The sequence below is a fragment of the Brassica napus genome (assembly GCF_020379485.1).
Source record: "Brassica napus cultivar Da-Ae chromosome A1 unlocalized genomic scaffold, Da-Ae chrA01_Random_17, whole genome shotgun sequence".
NCBI lineage: Eukaryota > Viridiplantae > Streptophyta > Magnoliopsida > Brassicales > Brassicaceae > Brassica > Brassica napus.
The window spans coordinates 1-14,779 of NW_026013900.1; the positions used below are offsets into that span (position 1 = coordinate 1).

General features: G+C 33.9%; 2 protein-coding genes and 1 non-coding gene across 3 annotated transcripts; 1 reads left to right on the forward strand and 2 right to left on the reverse strand.

The window, feature by feature from the left end:
- Window positions 1–4,484: 4,484 nt before the first annotated feature.
- Window positions 4,485–5,870, reverse strand: LOC125593876 (zinc finger BED domain-containing protein RICESLEEPER 2-like). Its single transcript, XM_048770239.1, has one exon. It carries the CDS (start codon window positions 5,868–5,870, stop codon window positions 4,485–4,487), a length of 1,386 nt encoding a protein of 461 aa, XP_048626196.1.
- A 3,108-nt stretch (window positions 5,871–8,978) lies between these two features.
- LOC125593877 (ethylene-responsive transcription factor ERF039-like) lies at window positions 8,979–9,839 on the forward strand. The gene has a single exon (XM_048770240.1). It carries the CDS (start codon window positions 9,049–9,051, stop codon window positions 9,592–9,594), a length of 546 nt encoding a protein of 181 aa, XP_048626197.1. The 5' UTR covers window positions 8,979–9,048; the 3' UTR covers window positions 9,595–9,839.
- Window positions 9,840–13,742: 3,903 nt separating this feature from the next.
- On the reverse strand, window positions 13,743–13,849 carry LOC125593878. The gene has a single exon (XR_007329700.1). It is a non-coding gene; the product is annotated as a small nucleolar RNA R71 (small nucleolar RNA).
- Window positions 13,850–14,779: the final 930 nt, after the last annotated feature.

A 14,779-nucleotide genomic window follows, 5' to 3' on the forward strand; every position in this document is an offset into this window, starting at 1 on the left:
TTAAGTTATGTCTCGTTGCTAAAAGTCTTAATCCTCAATAATTAATCCAACGGCGGTCAATGTACTTTTCCGAAGATTTAGAATCTAGAGGAGGGTTCAGATCAGTGATAGAGAGAATAGTTAGTTTTTACTTTGATGCAGAACGTCATATTCTCACTATACTGAGAGACACTCCTTGTACCCACTTTACTCATCAAATCATTTTCTAAATTTGGATTCGATCATCTTCCGAGCCTCTGCAAGAGGGATTGTAGTGTCAATATATACTGTTGGATCATGGTTGGGACAAGTGGATGAAACAACAAATAGGTCAACAAAGGTATAGGTAAAAGTGAAGTTTAACGTGGACGGTTTTATTTCACTTGTTATGAAACTTTAGATCAGAAGCTGGTGGTCTTCAACAAGTTTGTTACTACATGTGATACACTCTTTAACATATACTAGGTTTTGATCTGCGCCTCCACACGGATATTGGTTATTTCATTTTATAAATTAATATTTACTTTTCATAATTAATTTTATGTATTTTAAGTATGTTGCCATATAATTAATTGTATTCAAAAGATACAGAATGAATAGGGATATATTAGTTATTTTGATATTTTTAGGTTCCTATACATAACCATATAAATTTGAGAAGACCCAACTCGAAACCCACATATAAATTATAAAATCTAAGCGGGACCTTTAAACCCAAAATAATATGATACCCAAAAGAAACAATATATTTGAATGGATACCCGAGTGTCCATGCCTAACTGATTCTATAAGCAAATAATTTTTTTTTATCTCTATGTGTTTGACTAAATTAAGTGAAACAGAAAAAAGTTTTTTATTTAGTAAAATAGTTATATGGTCTGAAAAATTAAGTGACAATATATGTAATACGTTTTAATGTCTTGAATTAGTGTTTGGCTATGTAATTTTTCACCGATTGAAATTAAGATAAAAATAGTAAAATAGACTAAACCAAACTTTTAATCAAATGCAAAACTTGATTATTTTACATTTTGATTTTATAATTGGTACAAAGTTAATTTGATTAACTAATAAAAAAAAATCTACAATATTATTATTTTGTTAATATAATTAATGATGTGATTTATTGTTAAATTAATATAATTAATAAAGTATGTAAGATGAATGAAAATAAGGAAATAAAAGATGTAATAAATCTGTTTGAAAATAAGGTTAGTTCCATAAGTGAAATTACTAAAAGGACAATATACTTATTTTTTATACTGCTATCCATGTTTCAAACAACATTATACTCCTTTTTATATGGCTATCAATGTTTCCAAAAAATTCCTAAATGTACATCGGTTTTAATAATATAGATCTAGAGATTGATCCGCGCACCGTGCGAATATTGGTTCTTATTTAATATATTGATATTTAATTTTCATAATTAATGTTATATATTTTAGATGAGTCGTAATATAACTAATTGTATTCAAAAGACCTGGACCGAATCGGGTAATATGATTATTTTTGGTACAAATATCGAACATGTTTCAGATACATTTGTTATTTAGATATTTTAGGTTCCTATATATTAGAACCGAACTCGTCAAGACCGAGAATGACTCAACTCATAATCCACACATAAATTATAATATTCAAGCATACGTAATTTTAAAATAATGTTATCCAAAAATAACAACTTGTACATAAATGGATAGCATATGTTCATGCCTAACTGATTTATAAAACTAATAAAAAGACTATTTCTATGTGTTTGGCTAAATTAAGTGAAATAAAAAGAATTTTTTATTTAGTAAAATAATTATATGGAGTAAAAATTTAAGTGACAATAAATATAATACATTTTTATTATTTTGATTTAAGTTATCATTTTATTCACAAAAATGTTTTTGAATTTTTTGGCTACGTAATTTCCACCGATTGAAACTAAAATATATAAAAAAAGTTTTAGTAAAACAAACTAAAACGTACGTTCAACCATATGCAAAAAAACAGTTATTTTACATTTTGATTTATAATTGACACAAAGTTAATATTGATTAACTAATAAATAAATAAAAATTACTATTATTATTATGGTAATATAATTAATGATGTGATGAATTGTTAAGGTAGTATAATTACTGAAATTATTAAATTGAGTGAAATATGAAAAAACAATTAATGTAATATATTAATTAAAAATTACTAAAAAGATAATATATTTTATTTTATACTGCTATCCATGTTTCCAAACAATTTTATTATATACTGTTATTTATGTTTCCAAACAGTACTAAAAGGTATTTTAGTTTTAATAATATAGATATAATAATTGCCGAAGGAATCTTTCACTTTTTCAAACATATACTTTTTAGTTATTATAGTTTCCTATTTTTTTGAAAAGTACTAATTATTTTTTTATTTTTTATTTTAAGATCTAAATAATTAACAAAAGAACTTAGCATTACTACACTGATTTAAGTTATATTTTTAATTAACAATAGTACATGTTAAAATTTAGTGAATTGTTATTATTACGTGTGCTATGTTTATTGGAGACATTTTGTTTTATATAATAAGATAATTGGAATAAAAATTCTTTTATATTTTCCTTTCATCAAAAATTCCCCTTTATATATCACAGATTAACTAGATCTGATTTAAAAATAATAAAAGACTGCATATAGTTAGAAAAGTTGGACCATAAATTTATGTTAATTAAGTCGGGTATGTTTTAATACAACTATAAAATAGTAATTGTTTGTTGTTTTTTACTTTGTAATTTAACTCACAATATGTATGCACATTTCGTAAATCCTAAGAAACAAAATTTCATCAAATAGTATAATAAAATTGATTTGCTTAAACTGAAACATGCATGTGAAGTTTTCAGGATTGTGCTTTGTTGTCAATTAGCATCATTTCCACGACATCATGCTTCAGACTAGTCCTGGGCATTCGGATACTCGGTTCGGGTCGGGTCGGGTTATTCGGTTTTCGGATTTTTCGGGTTATGTCAAATGTAACCCGATTAAGAACCGGTTAAATTACGGATCAGATCGGTTCGGTTTATATCGGATCCGGTTCGGGTTTCTATTCTTTTTTGGAATCCGAATGAGAACCGAATTAACACCGGTTCGGATTTTAACCCGAAAAAATCGTTTCGGTTCGGATTTTAACCCGAAAAACCCGAAAATACAACATAAAAAAAAAACATTCTAGAATCAAACTATCAAAGTATCAAACTGAAACAATATCATAGAAACTGAAACAACATCCTCAAAGGCTCAAACAAACTGAAACAAACTGAAGCAACATCCTTAAAACAGAAACAACATCATGAAAGCAGAAGTAACATCCTCAAACAAACAGAAGAAGCAACATCCTTGAAACAGAAATAACATCCTCAAACAAACTGAAACATAATAAAACCAGATAAAATGTTCTTCAAGACACTTCTAAGCAATGCAAACAGAAGAGAGACCTACAAAAGAGAGCAGAGGATTAAAACTTGAACTCGTCAACAAGCAATGCAGCTGAGACTCAAACTCTATCAGTAAATAAGAACATGTACCTTGCTTAGAACTTGATTCGCATGACACATTCTCAGCCTAAGACTCTCAGGTTTGGAAGTGCAGCTGCGGCTCAAACTCTACACAAAATGAAAAGAGAAGATTAAAAGCTGAACTGGAATACTCAAAACTTAATACAACTTAAGAACTAAGAACATACCTCTTTGTAGTTCATCTTGTAATTCAATCTCAGCAATCAGTTGCTGAGTTGAAACCACGTTTCTTTCATTGATTCGAATCTCACACTTAAGCCATTGTTCTGTGCACATGAGAACCTCAATCATGTAGTGGGTCAAGCAACTTCTCGATGGATCAAGGATTCGATTACTTGTGCTAAAGGCAGACTCTGATGCAACAGAAGAGACTTGCATAGCTAGAACATCCTTAGCTATGGCAGCTAAGGTCGGGTACTTTGAACTGTTGATCCTCCACCAACCTAAAACATCAAATGGAATTCCTAGAGGATTGGGTTTAGGAATTTCTACCTTCTCCTTCAAGTATAGCTCTAACTCAGTGCTTGCATCTTGAAATCCCAACTCGTTCACCATTTCCTTGTACAAGGAATCCATTCTTTCATACCCATACTCATTCTCATCAGAAGAATCCATCGCAGCCTCATCTTGTGACTCTTGGACACTCTGACTCTGAGACGATGAACCAAATGCTGGAGCAGTGTGTGATGCTGCAGAGGCGTTGTACTCATCAAAAAGCCTTTCCATGACATCAGTGACTGAGTCGTAGAGCACCTTACTTTGTGGACTATCTTTCCCATAAAGCTTTTCAAAGCAAAGACCAGCAAACTTCATCTTGTCCTCGGGTCAAAGACACTTGCAACAATCAACAGCCTATTAATGTCTTTTAGACCATCCCAATACTTATTAAACTTTGCCCTCATAACCATAGCCTTTGTCCTAAGCTTCTCATCCGTACTAGTACTCAATGTAATCAGATTCCTTCTATGGTGACAATCTCATTGTAACACTTGTAGGAACTAGGCGAGTTAGAAGCAGAGACAACTAAAGTCGAGTTGTAGAATATTACCAGGAACTTAACCAAACCCTCCACTTTATCCCAATCCTCTGAAGTTGGTGGTCCAACCCTCTTCTTGCCCTCCACAGTCTCTTGAAAGTGATCATTGTAAAGCTTGTCCTCAACTTCCATTCTATCAAACGCTGCTCTAAACTTCAAGGCCCTTGACAACATCAGGTAGGTTGAATTCCATCGTGTCTTGCAGTCCAAAGATAAGCTACCTCTTGTCATCCTTGCTGACTCAACCTTCTGATCAAATGATTCGACTCTCTTAGAAGAAGCTCTGATATATTGTATGGCGTTCCTTATTGCACACACACTCGCATCCACCTCTAGCATACCATCTCGCACAACCAAGTTGATGATATGAGCACAACAACGTAGATGCAGAAGCTCACCTCCCAGCACTAAGCACTCAGGTCCTAAAGCGTTGAATGCATCCCTGAACAACTTCAGAGCATTAGTGTTCGCAGTGGCATTGTCTACTGTTATTGTAAACACTTTCTTTATCCCCCATTCAGCCATACACTCCAGCAAGACAGAGCATATTGTCACCCCTTTATGATCCGCTACATGCTTGAAACCAATGATGAACTTCCTAAGTTTCCATCTATCATCGATGAAGTGTGCCGTGATGACCATGTAGCTAGCTGCTGTACTTGGTGCAACCCAAATGTCTGTTGTTAAAGAAACCCTTTGCTTGTTGCCACTGATCAGCTGCATCAAATCTGATTTCCTCTTTGCATACAACTCAACAATATCCCTTGTTGCTGTTCTTCGTGAATGTGGCTTAGGAAGATTCACCTTGTTGCAGAAGTGCTTCCATCCCAAACCATCAACAAAGGATAGTGGCAACTCCGATATGACAAGCATCTCATTAGTAGCTTCCCTTACAACTTCATTAGAAACCCTCGCCAGCTTCAACTGAACACCATCTTCATCATCACTTTCGGCATTCAGAGTATGTTGAGTCTGAGACTGACTTTGTACCCATGTCTGATGTTCCTTGCAGATACCAAGATGCTTCTTGAGACATGAAGTGCCATTGGACGTTGCACAACGCATAACTCTACCGCAATAGTTGCAGCTGCATTTGTTCCGATTATCCTTCAGTCTTGTGTAATGATTCCAAACTGTTGACCTTGTACTTGTATTCTTCTTCTTCTTAACAGCTGCAGCTGACTTGGTCTTCCTTTTGTTTCCACTTGCAGTAACAGGACTAGTTGTCCCAAACTCATCATCGTTTCCCTGAGTTTCATCATCATCTCTGATAGCTTCACGTTGAGGTGATGAAGAATCCATCTGCAAAACAAAAACGAGATATCAACTTGAGTTCTGAATACATCAAAATCACAAAATATAAACTGCAAAGTGATTTACTCTAACTCTATTATGGAACTAGAGCACAATCTAAAGTTATCAACTTGATAAAGAACACACTTCTCAAATTTCATTCTCAAATTTCAAAACATCACAATCACAAACATCATTATCGACTTATCACTTTAACATAAAAAAAATTAAAGAAGTAACAAGTTCAAGTTCATACCTTCGATTGATTCGTTGAAAAAGCTGAGAGAGGATATGTTTCAATTGGAGAGGGAGATGGTGAAATATAAGGGAAGGGAGAAGGGACAACATCCTTAAAGGATTCCAGTTTCTCAAGATGCATTCGAAATCGCAATCGTTGCTTAGGACTCTACGGTTTCGTTTGTTCGAGAGTCGAGAAGAAAAGTTAGAAAACATCGAGTCCCAAGAGACACGCCTAACCTAAGAACAATAATGACAGGTTGTTGGTTTGTTATTCGGTTTTCGGGTAAACCGAACGGTTCCGTGTTTTAATCCGAACCGAACCGAAATCCGAATCACAGAAATTTCAAAACCGATCGGTTATTAGGCAAAACCGAAGCCGAACATTTTCGGATTTTTCGGATCGGGTCGGGTCGGGTTTTGCGGATCCGGTTTATATGCCCAGGACTACTTCAGACCCTTATACTCCCTCTGTTCCTGAAAATAGGATTTTTTAGATTTATTTTTTGTTCTAAAATGATAGATTTTCTAAAACTTTAAAGTACTTTTAGTAGTTAATGTTGAAAAATTGTATACTTTTAAAAACATTAATTGAAAATATTTGAATTGGTTGAATACTATTGGTTGATATTTATTGGAAAATATATAGTAAAATAAATAATAAATTCAATTGTAAAAAGTTAATTGTTTCCTTAATATGCATGAATATTCTAAAAAATCTTTCTTTCAGGAACAGAGGGAGTATTTATTAAGCATTTAATAGCCGAATTTGGTAGGTGAATAGTTGTAGTGCAAAATAAAGTTTCGGTTGTAACTTGTAATCCTCTTTTATAAACCGGTGTTTTATAAAAATATACTAACAATTTGAAAAGGGCATTCCTCTTTCATTTTCTAATGGTCAGTAGTTAAACTATTTACGAATCAAGACATGCATATAAAACATACACACAGTTTTAAGAATAATAAACATGTAATCACTAAACTTGTAATTCTAGTTTTATTTATTTTGTCGTATAAATAAGTCGTCAAATGGACCCCGCCATAAAAAACCAGCACGTAACTTGCTCCCTCTAATTATAATGTATACATTTTCAACATCATATACTTTGTACATATACTGATATACATAACGTGTGTTTATGTCGTTTTGCGTACGTGCGTCGTCCGCAGCAATCTTCTACACAATTTCTTTATTAGAAACCTTTTACAATTATTATTCGCATATTCGCAAATGTCAATTGAAAAATGTAATTCGTCAATTGCTTCTAAGTACAGATATTGACAGGTTGTTAATTACTGTTGTAACATTGTCACATTTATAGTTAAATACAGTTATCGTTCTGTTTTTTCTTAAATGCTCCGTTAATAAATTTTAACTAAGAACTATATATGTTTGTTCACAGCGAGATAACTTAAAAGAGACTAATATTATTTATTTTTATTATTATAACTTTACTTTTTTTGGAAAAGATTATTATAAGTTTACTTCCACAGCTAATTAACTTTTTAATTATCATGAGGATTAAGACTGAAGCATGTAATTTTCCAGATCCAAAAGTAATACTAGTTTCGTCTTTAATATCCTTCAATTATGTGAATTCTAAGTTTTATTCTTGGATATTTTCAACGGAGATAGTAACACTTGGTTGCACTGCTAATTTAATTAATTATGATATTTAGAAACTGGATTACAGATGTATTCACTAATACTAATCGTTGTCTTTGTCAAAATCCAAGTGAAAAACGTGAGTGAACTTTGTAGACGGACATAGGTCATGGTCGGAAAAACGAAAATATAACATTTTCGGAGAACTAACAAAAGATCGAAAAATAAAACAAATTTTGAAGTAATACAAAAACTACACAAGGGACCACAACTTCCACTTAGACCAACATTATCAGTTAGTCCCTTAAGGGTCCCTAAGGAGGGGGAGGGGCCACAAAACATCAGGACCGAGGAAAAAAGAAGAGAAAAAATCCTTAAATAAGGGACAAATGAGGTGAGTCCTTGTAAATCCTTGTACTATTCATTTGGGGACTTTTATCTGGGGACCTATTGATAATGTTGCCCTTACTAACTTTTCCCTAAAATTTACTGTACGTGCGAAAATGTCTAGGCACACGGGAAATAATCAATCTAGAGTTATATAAAACTTAGTTTGATATAATCCACATGTAGAAAATTGCTTCTGATAGATTTCTTAATATGAAGGCTAGAGCGTATGTCAGAAATTAAAAACTTTATAGTTTAGAAGTGTCAAATCTTAACAAAATTTAACCTAAAAAGAACTCCACGACTTTCATTTAAAAACCAACTAATAGTAAATTAAAAGGTAACATGTTCTCAATTATTGTTGACGTAACATTCTTAACATCTATATCCATAAACTAATATCAAATTTGTTTTAAACTACTTTGGTTAGTTAGTTCTATTAGACCTTCAAAAGATAATTATAGACTCAATACTTATTTAAAAATGTTCAAAACCCAATCAGAATAATGTAATAGAGATTGAATCCGACAAGGTTCAGTTACGTGTATTTAAATTGGAAAGTCTAATTAGATTATTTAGGAGAGACACAAGTGATAAAAGTACACTAGCGTGATACAAACGAACAAGTGTCCAATTCAGGGCAAAGTAATGAATATTATACATACACAAAGTAAAGTATTATTATTGCAACAAAAAGTATTATTATTGCAAGGAAAAACAAAAAGAAAAGAACAGAAAAAATCTTAACGCAGTCAAGTCATTTTTAGCTTTTAATATTTAATTTTAGTTTTATATATATAAAAATAAATAAACATACACACAAGAATAATTGCTTCGTAGTTTTGGATGTATATATTAGAAGAAGCAAACCAGGCTCTCTTCCACGACTATTCCTACTCTCTCACCCCAAACTACAAAAAAACACATACAAACTTTTTCCTTATCTCCTTAATTTAGATGCAAGACTCTTCTCTTCCCCGGTCGGAACGTAATCTCCGGTCACCAGTGCCGGAGAGAAACGGAAAGAACACGAAGTCTAAAAATGAGCAAAAGAGTGTTTCTAAGCATCCCAATTTTCGTGGGGTCAGAATGAGACAATGGGGAAAATGGGTGTCTGAGATCAGAGAGCCAAGAAAGAAATCAAGAATCTGGCTCGGCACTTTCTCCAAACCGGAGATGGCGGCGCGTGCACACGACGTGGCGGCTTTAGCCATCAAAGGCGGCTCTGCTCACCTCAATTTCCCTGAGCTCGCTTGCCATTTGCCGAGACCGGCCAGCGCAGATCCTAAAGACATTCAAGCCGCCGCTGCAGCAGCCGCAGTGGAATGGAAAGCCCCGGAGTCACCGTCTAGCACGGGGACGTCATCTATGACGTCATCTTCAGTCGCGGACGACGCTTTCTCCGACCTCCCTGATCTTTTGGTAGACACGAATGATCACAAAGTGGACGGTTTCTGGGACTCGTTTCCCTACGAGGAACCTTTCTTCATGGGAAACTATTAGGAAACTGAAAGACGGCAACTTCCGGCTGGTGAATGTTTTTTCCGGTAAAGATGGGAGATGGTGTCGATATGTAAGTTTTGTCTTTGTGGGGAATTTTTGCTTTTTTTTTTTATTTTTTTATTTACGTGTGAGTAAGTTTCCAAATGTATGACGTGTAAGTAAAGAAAAAGGTACAGGTTTATTTATTTTATTTTCCTTTTTTTTTTTGTACAAATTCGAATGTAATTAACAAAATGTTTTGTTTATTGCGTTGTTTAACCAAATGTTCCAGGGGTCTGAAAAATTAAAATAAACATGTTGTGCCGAAACATGTTATGGAATATTATCCGATATTTGGTTAAACTAGCTGATATTATGGAATAATGTGCCGAAACAACATGTTGTAAATTTTACATGATATGGTTAACTCAGCTAGATATATAATATGTTATTATATTTTAAAACCCACGTATAACCATTGCTATGATGAAACTGTAATCTCATCTTCACTCACCTGAAAAAGATACTTACTAATAGTATTTTGTTACCTAATAAAAATAAGCATAGGATTATCTTATTAACACAGCTAATTTTTGTATAAAAGTAGCACGACTATCTTAAGCTTGCGTGTTGTCTCCTAATTTTGACCCTTTGTTTCCACATCTTTTAGTTCTGTCTCACAAAACCTTTACCTTTATTCCCTCCTACCATCTCAAAAAAAAACTCTTTATTATAGAGTTTTGCAGTTTCAAGGTATTCTTCTCCAAAAGCAAAACTTCAAATTTAACTTCAAAATTATTTGTAATTTACACTATATTCTTTATATTTGTCTTAATTCATAAAAATTTTATAGATAACTAGCACATATATAAAAATATTATAGTAATATTAATTAATAAAATCTTACACTAAAATATAAAATTATAAATAGAGATACATAATTAAATAATAAAATACAAGCAAAATACCACATTATTATATAAAATTATTTTATTAATGCTATATTTTCGATTACACATAATTTGTTTGGATAATATTTTAGAAGTTCCAGAGAAAATTTACTAGACTATTAGTGTTGTTGTAATATTTAAATTTGTTTAATAATTATGTTTTCATGTATCTTCTCAAAAATATTTTTTATTAAGTTTCTTTTGTAATATTTTCGTTGTCTAATTCTACTTTTAAAATATTATAAATCTTATTTTGATTAAAAAAAACTTTTATGTGTAAAATTTAAATTATAAAAATAAATTTGAAATATTTAAAATATACAAAAGTTTTAAATATTAAAACTATGAATGAGAAAATACTTAAGAATCATGAATATGATGTATAATTTATTATAAGGATCAAGATTCAAATAAAAAGATGAAAATTCAAATTTAGAGTTTTGAGTAGTGAAACTATAATTTTTGGAAAAATAACAATCGTTTATTCGTTATTATCAAATTCAAAGTACATTTTCTATTTTGGTTTAAGTTTTTTTCTATTCGGTTTAGTTTGATTTAAATTTGTTTGAATTTACTTGATTGAACATCCCTGCGTAAAATTACAAAGAAGAAGATGATAAATTAATACTAGAGACAATCTTTGTGGTCTTTTTTGTCCACTTTGGTTTTCTCCTTTTTCTCAAATCATCTTATTGGCCCTTATAAAGTTGGAAAAATTTAAAGGACCCACTGGCCCAGCAGTCAATTTATGTGTTGGTGTATTTAATGTATTTTAGTTAGTACTGATTTTCATTCTATGTTTATATCATATCAATTTTCTATGAGCATCATCATTGCTAAAATTCATAGTTTAAGTATCTAAATTCAATAAATTATTATTTTCATATATTAAATATTTAATTAAATTTTAATTTCTTTGAAAATTAAAATATATATATATATATATATATTATTTATATAAATTTCTAATATATATACCATATTTTCACATAAGAAACTATTCTCTCATTTAAAAGTAATAATTGTTGAGATATTTTATAAATATTTACCAATAAAAATGGTATATATTTAGTGTATAATATTATTTTGCCAAATTAAGTTTCGGTATATTAGTATGTGATATCTTGCATATTTGCATTGTTTTATCCATTCATCCATGAGCATTTTCATCATATAGATTATGATTTAGCCATGTCTAAGTTGCATTTTGCATTCATTGTCCTTATTAGGTGCTGGAGTGTGCCATAGAGTGATTTGAGATGTTTGGGAGCATTGTGATCCAAAAAGGGGTGAAAGATGAGCATGGATGGAGCTTTTAGAGAAATCTTCTGTTGCTAAGATTTTGTGGAAACACAGCAAATTGAGTTAGCTTTCTAATGGAAGTGGTTTCAAGTCATTTGAAGATGTAATGAAGGAGTTATGACCAATTTACTAGAGGCATATCCACCCTGTTCGAGCATCCTGGAGCGATCTCTCAGAGCGACCTACCGAGGTCGCTCCCAGCCAGAGCGACCAGTCCAGAGCGACTACCTCAAGTCAATCCCAGCCAGAGCGACCAGCTCAAGTCACTCGCGTTTTGACGCAGCGAGACACGAAAAAATGCGTCGGGAGCGACCTTCTGGAGCGACTATGCTAGGTCACTCCGCGTGTTTTGCTTGGACGATTTTTATGTTATTTCAGGGGCCTTTTGGTCATTTGTTTTGATGTTTTACACTTTCTAAACCTAAGTTAAGTACTTTTGTAAGCCATTGGGGGCAAGATAATCTCTTTTCTAGAGGAGAACTAGTAAAAAACTTCTTTTGATTCAGATTTCATTGCTTTCATCTTGTGTTCTTGTTGATTTCTTATCTATTTCTCTACATGATTAATTTGAAATCTAATATGGGTTTAAGAGGAATCATGGAGATTAGTGAATAATCACCTTTTGAATTCATGGGTTAGGGAGATCAAGGGTGATTAGGTTAGTTCTAGGATGTTTTAGTGTAGATCATTCTTGTTCCTTGCTAGTAGAGTATTCATAATGCATCTTCTGAGTTGGCCACTCAAAAGTTGATCAATAGGCATTTTCCACCCAAAAGGTGTTTGATGAAATGCCTGAGACAACTCTCCTAGGCTTTTAGTATACTTTGCCAAAGACATTTGTTGTTAAAAGTGCTAAGATAGCTAATAGACTTGTTAGTAATGATTGCTTTCATATTATTCAACCAAAGACATTTGATGTTTGAGATATGTTAGCAAATGAGCATTCATCTAGACATAGAGCTTGCTTAGAATTGTGTCTAGGCTTAAGGTCGATAGTTTGATTGATCATTTGCCATCCTTAGTTCGATACTTGATCACCCAAGGTCTAATCCCTATGCCCATGAGTTCTCTTTTCCCTTAGTCAAGAAAGTATCATTCTGTTATTGCTTTCTAGTATAGTAGTAGTTTAAAACCCATCTAAATCATTGGTTACACTTAGATTAAGTGAGTACTTGCATTGTCGGTGCTTTGATATCCCTCAGAACTGGTTCGACAATCTTTTATACTACATCATTTGTCTTAGGAGCCTTGAAAACTCCTAAAAATTGGCGCCGTTGCCAAATTCTGAGTAGATTTGAACATTGAGATTTAGTCACTTGCTTGAGACTAAGTCATTTTTTTTTGTTACTGATTCTCTTTCTTCACCTCCCTTTAATCTACAGGTGTATGAACTTGCGGAGCAGGGGTCCATCAAACCTAGTTCCAAGAGCTGCAGACATCAGAGCTTTAGAGAGAGAGTGTGCTAGAAAGAGAAGAGAAGAAGAGCAACAGGCTCACTTGCAGAGATTGGATACTGATATGGGAGACATACCTCAAAACCAACAGCGAGCAGCTCGACCCATTGGCACTTACGACCGCCCCAACATTCATGGTCATAGATTGGGAATCCGAGCACCCGCTGTGGCAGCCAACAACTTTTAGATCAAATCAGGACTCCTCAACGTGATCGAGAACAACAAGTATCATGGCTTGGCTCTAGAGGATCCATTTGATCACTTGGACAGGTTCGACAGCTACTGTGGGTTGTCAAAAACCAATGGTGTGTCCGAAGATGCCTTAAAGCTCAAGCTATTCCCTTTCTCTTTGGGGGATAAGGCACGTCAGTGGGAGAAGTCTCTACCCAGCGACTCTATCACCACTTGGGATGACTGCAAGAAAGCATTCTTGGAGAAGTTCTTCTCTACTTCAAGAACTGCTAAGCTGAGAAACGAGATTTTCAGCTTTCAACAGAAGAACTTGGAAGGCTTCAGCGAAGCCTGGGAGAGATTCAAGGGCTACCAAGCTCAATGCCCACACCATGGCTTCTCTATGGAGAGCTTGCTGAGCACATTCTACCGTGGTGCTCTTCCTAAGTACAGAGCCAGACTGGATACAGCTAGCAATGGGTTCTTCTTGGGGAGAACTGAAGAGGATGCAGAAGAGCTGGTTGACAACATGGTAAAGAGTGATGCAGTCTACAGTGGAGACCACGGCAGAGGCAGTAGAACAGATGATAAGCAGACGAGGAAAGAGATCAAAGCTTTGGAAGACAAGATCGACCTACTCATTGCTGAAAAAGCCACCCAAGAGCAGCTGAAGTTTGTTGGTAACTCCAAGCAGGAAGATCCACCTGCTGTCAATGAGGTTGAGGGTTTGGAAGGTCAAGAAGAGTTGTGTTTTATTAACAACAATGGTAGCTGGTACAAAAAGGAGCCCAACTTTCAGTACAACAACTACCAACAAAAATCCTATCCAAACAACCAACAGAGTGGTTATCCGCCTAGAAACAACCAGCAAGGCAGCTATCAGCCTCAGCAAAACCCCTCGTCTGGTTCCTCTGCTCCTCAAGAGAGCAGCACTGATACCTTACTGAAACAAATCTTGGAGTCTCAGACTAGAAGTGAGAAGCATGTTGGTTATGAGTTGAAGAACCTTCATTCCAAGATTGATGGGAGCTACAATGAGCTCAACAACAAGTTCTCACACCTTGCTTCTACAGTCAAGAATTTAGAGAATCAGTTTGCTTCCATGAACACTCACCAGAATCGCCAGCAAGGATCTCTACCTGGAAAATCTGACCAAAATCCCAAGGAGGCCAAAGCTATCACCTTTAGGAGTGGTAAACAGTTACCTCCTAGAACCCTCACCAAGGATGCTTAGAAACTAGGTGAAGAGGTGGCCATCAACTTAGATGATGATGTGGTAATTGTTGATGAGAAGATCAATGATGAGATTTGGAGAAGGTTATGGAAGCT

Excerpts from the sequence above, each read along its gene's own strand:
- LOC125593876 (XM_048770239.1), bottom strand. The coding sequence starts at position 5,870 with ATGGATTCTTCATCACCTCAACGTGAAGCTATCAGAGATGATGATGAA.
- LOC125593877 (XM_048770240.1), top strand. The coding sequence starts at position 9,049 with ATGCAAGACTCTTCTCTTCCCCGGTCGGAACGTAATCTCCGGTCACCA.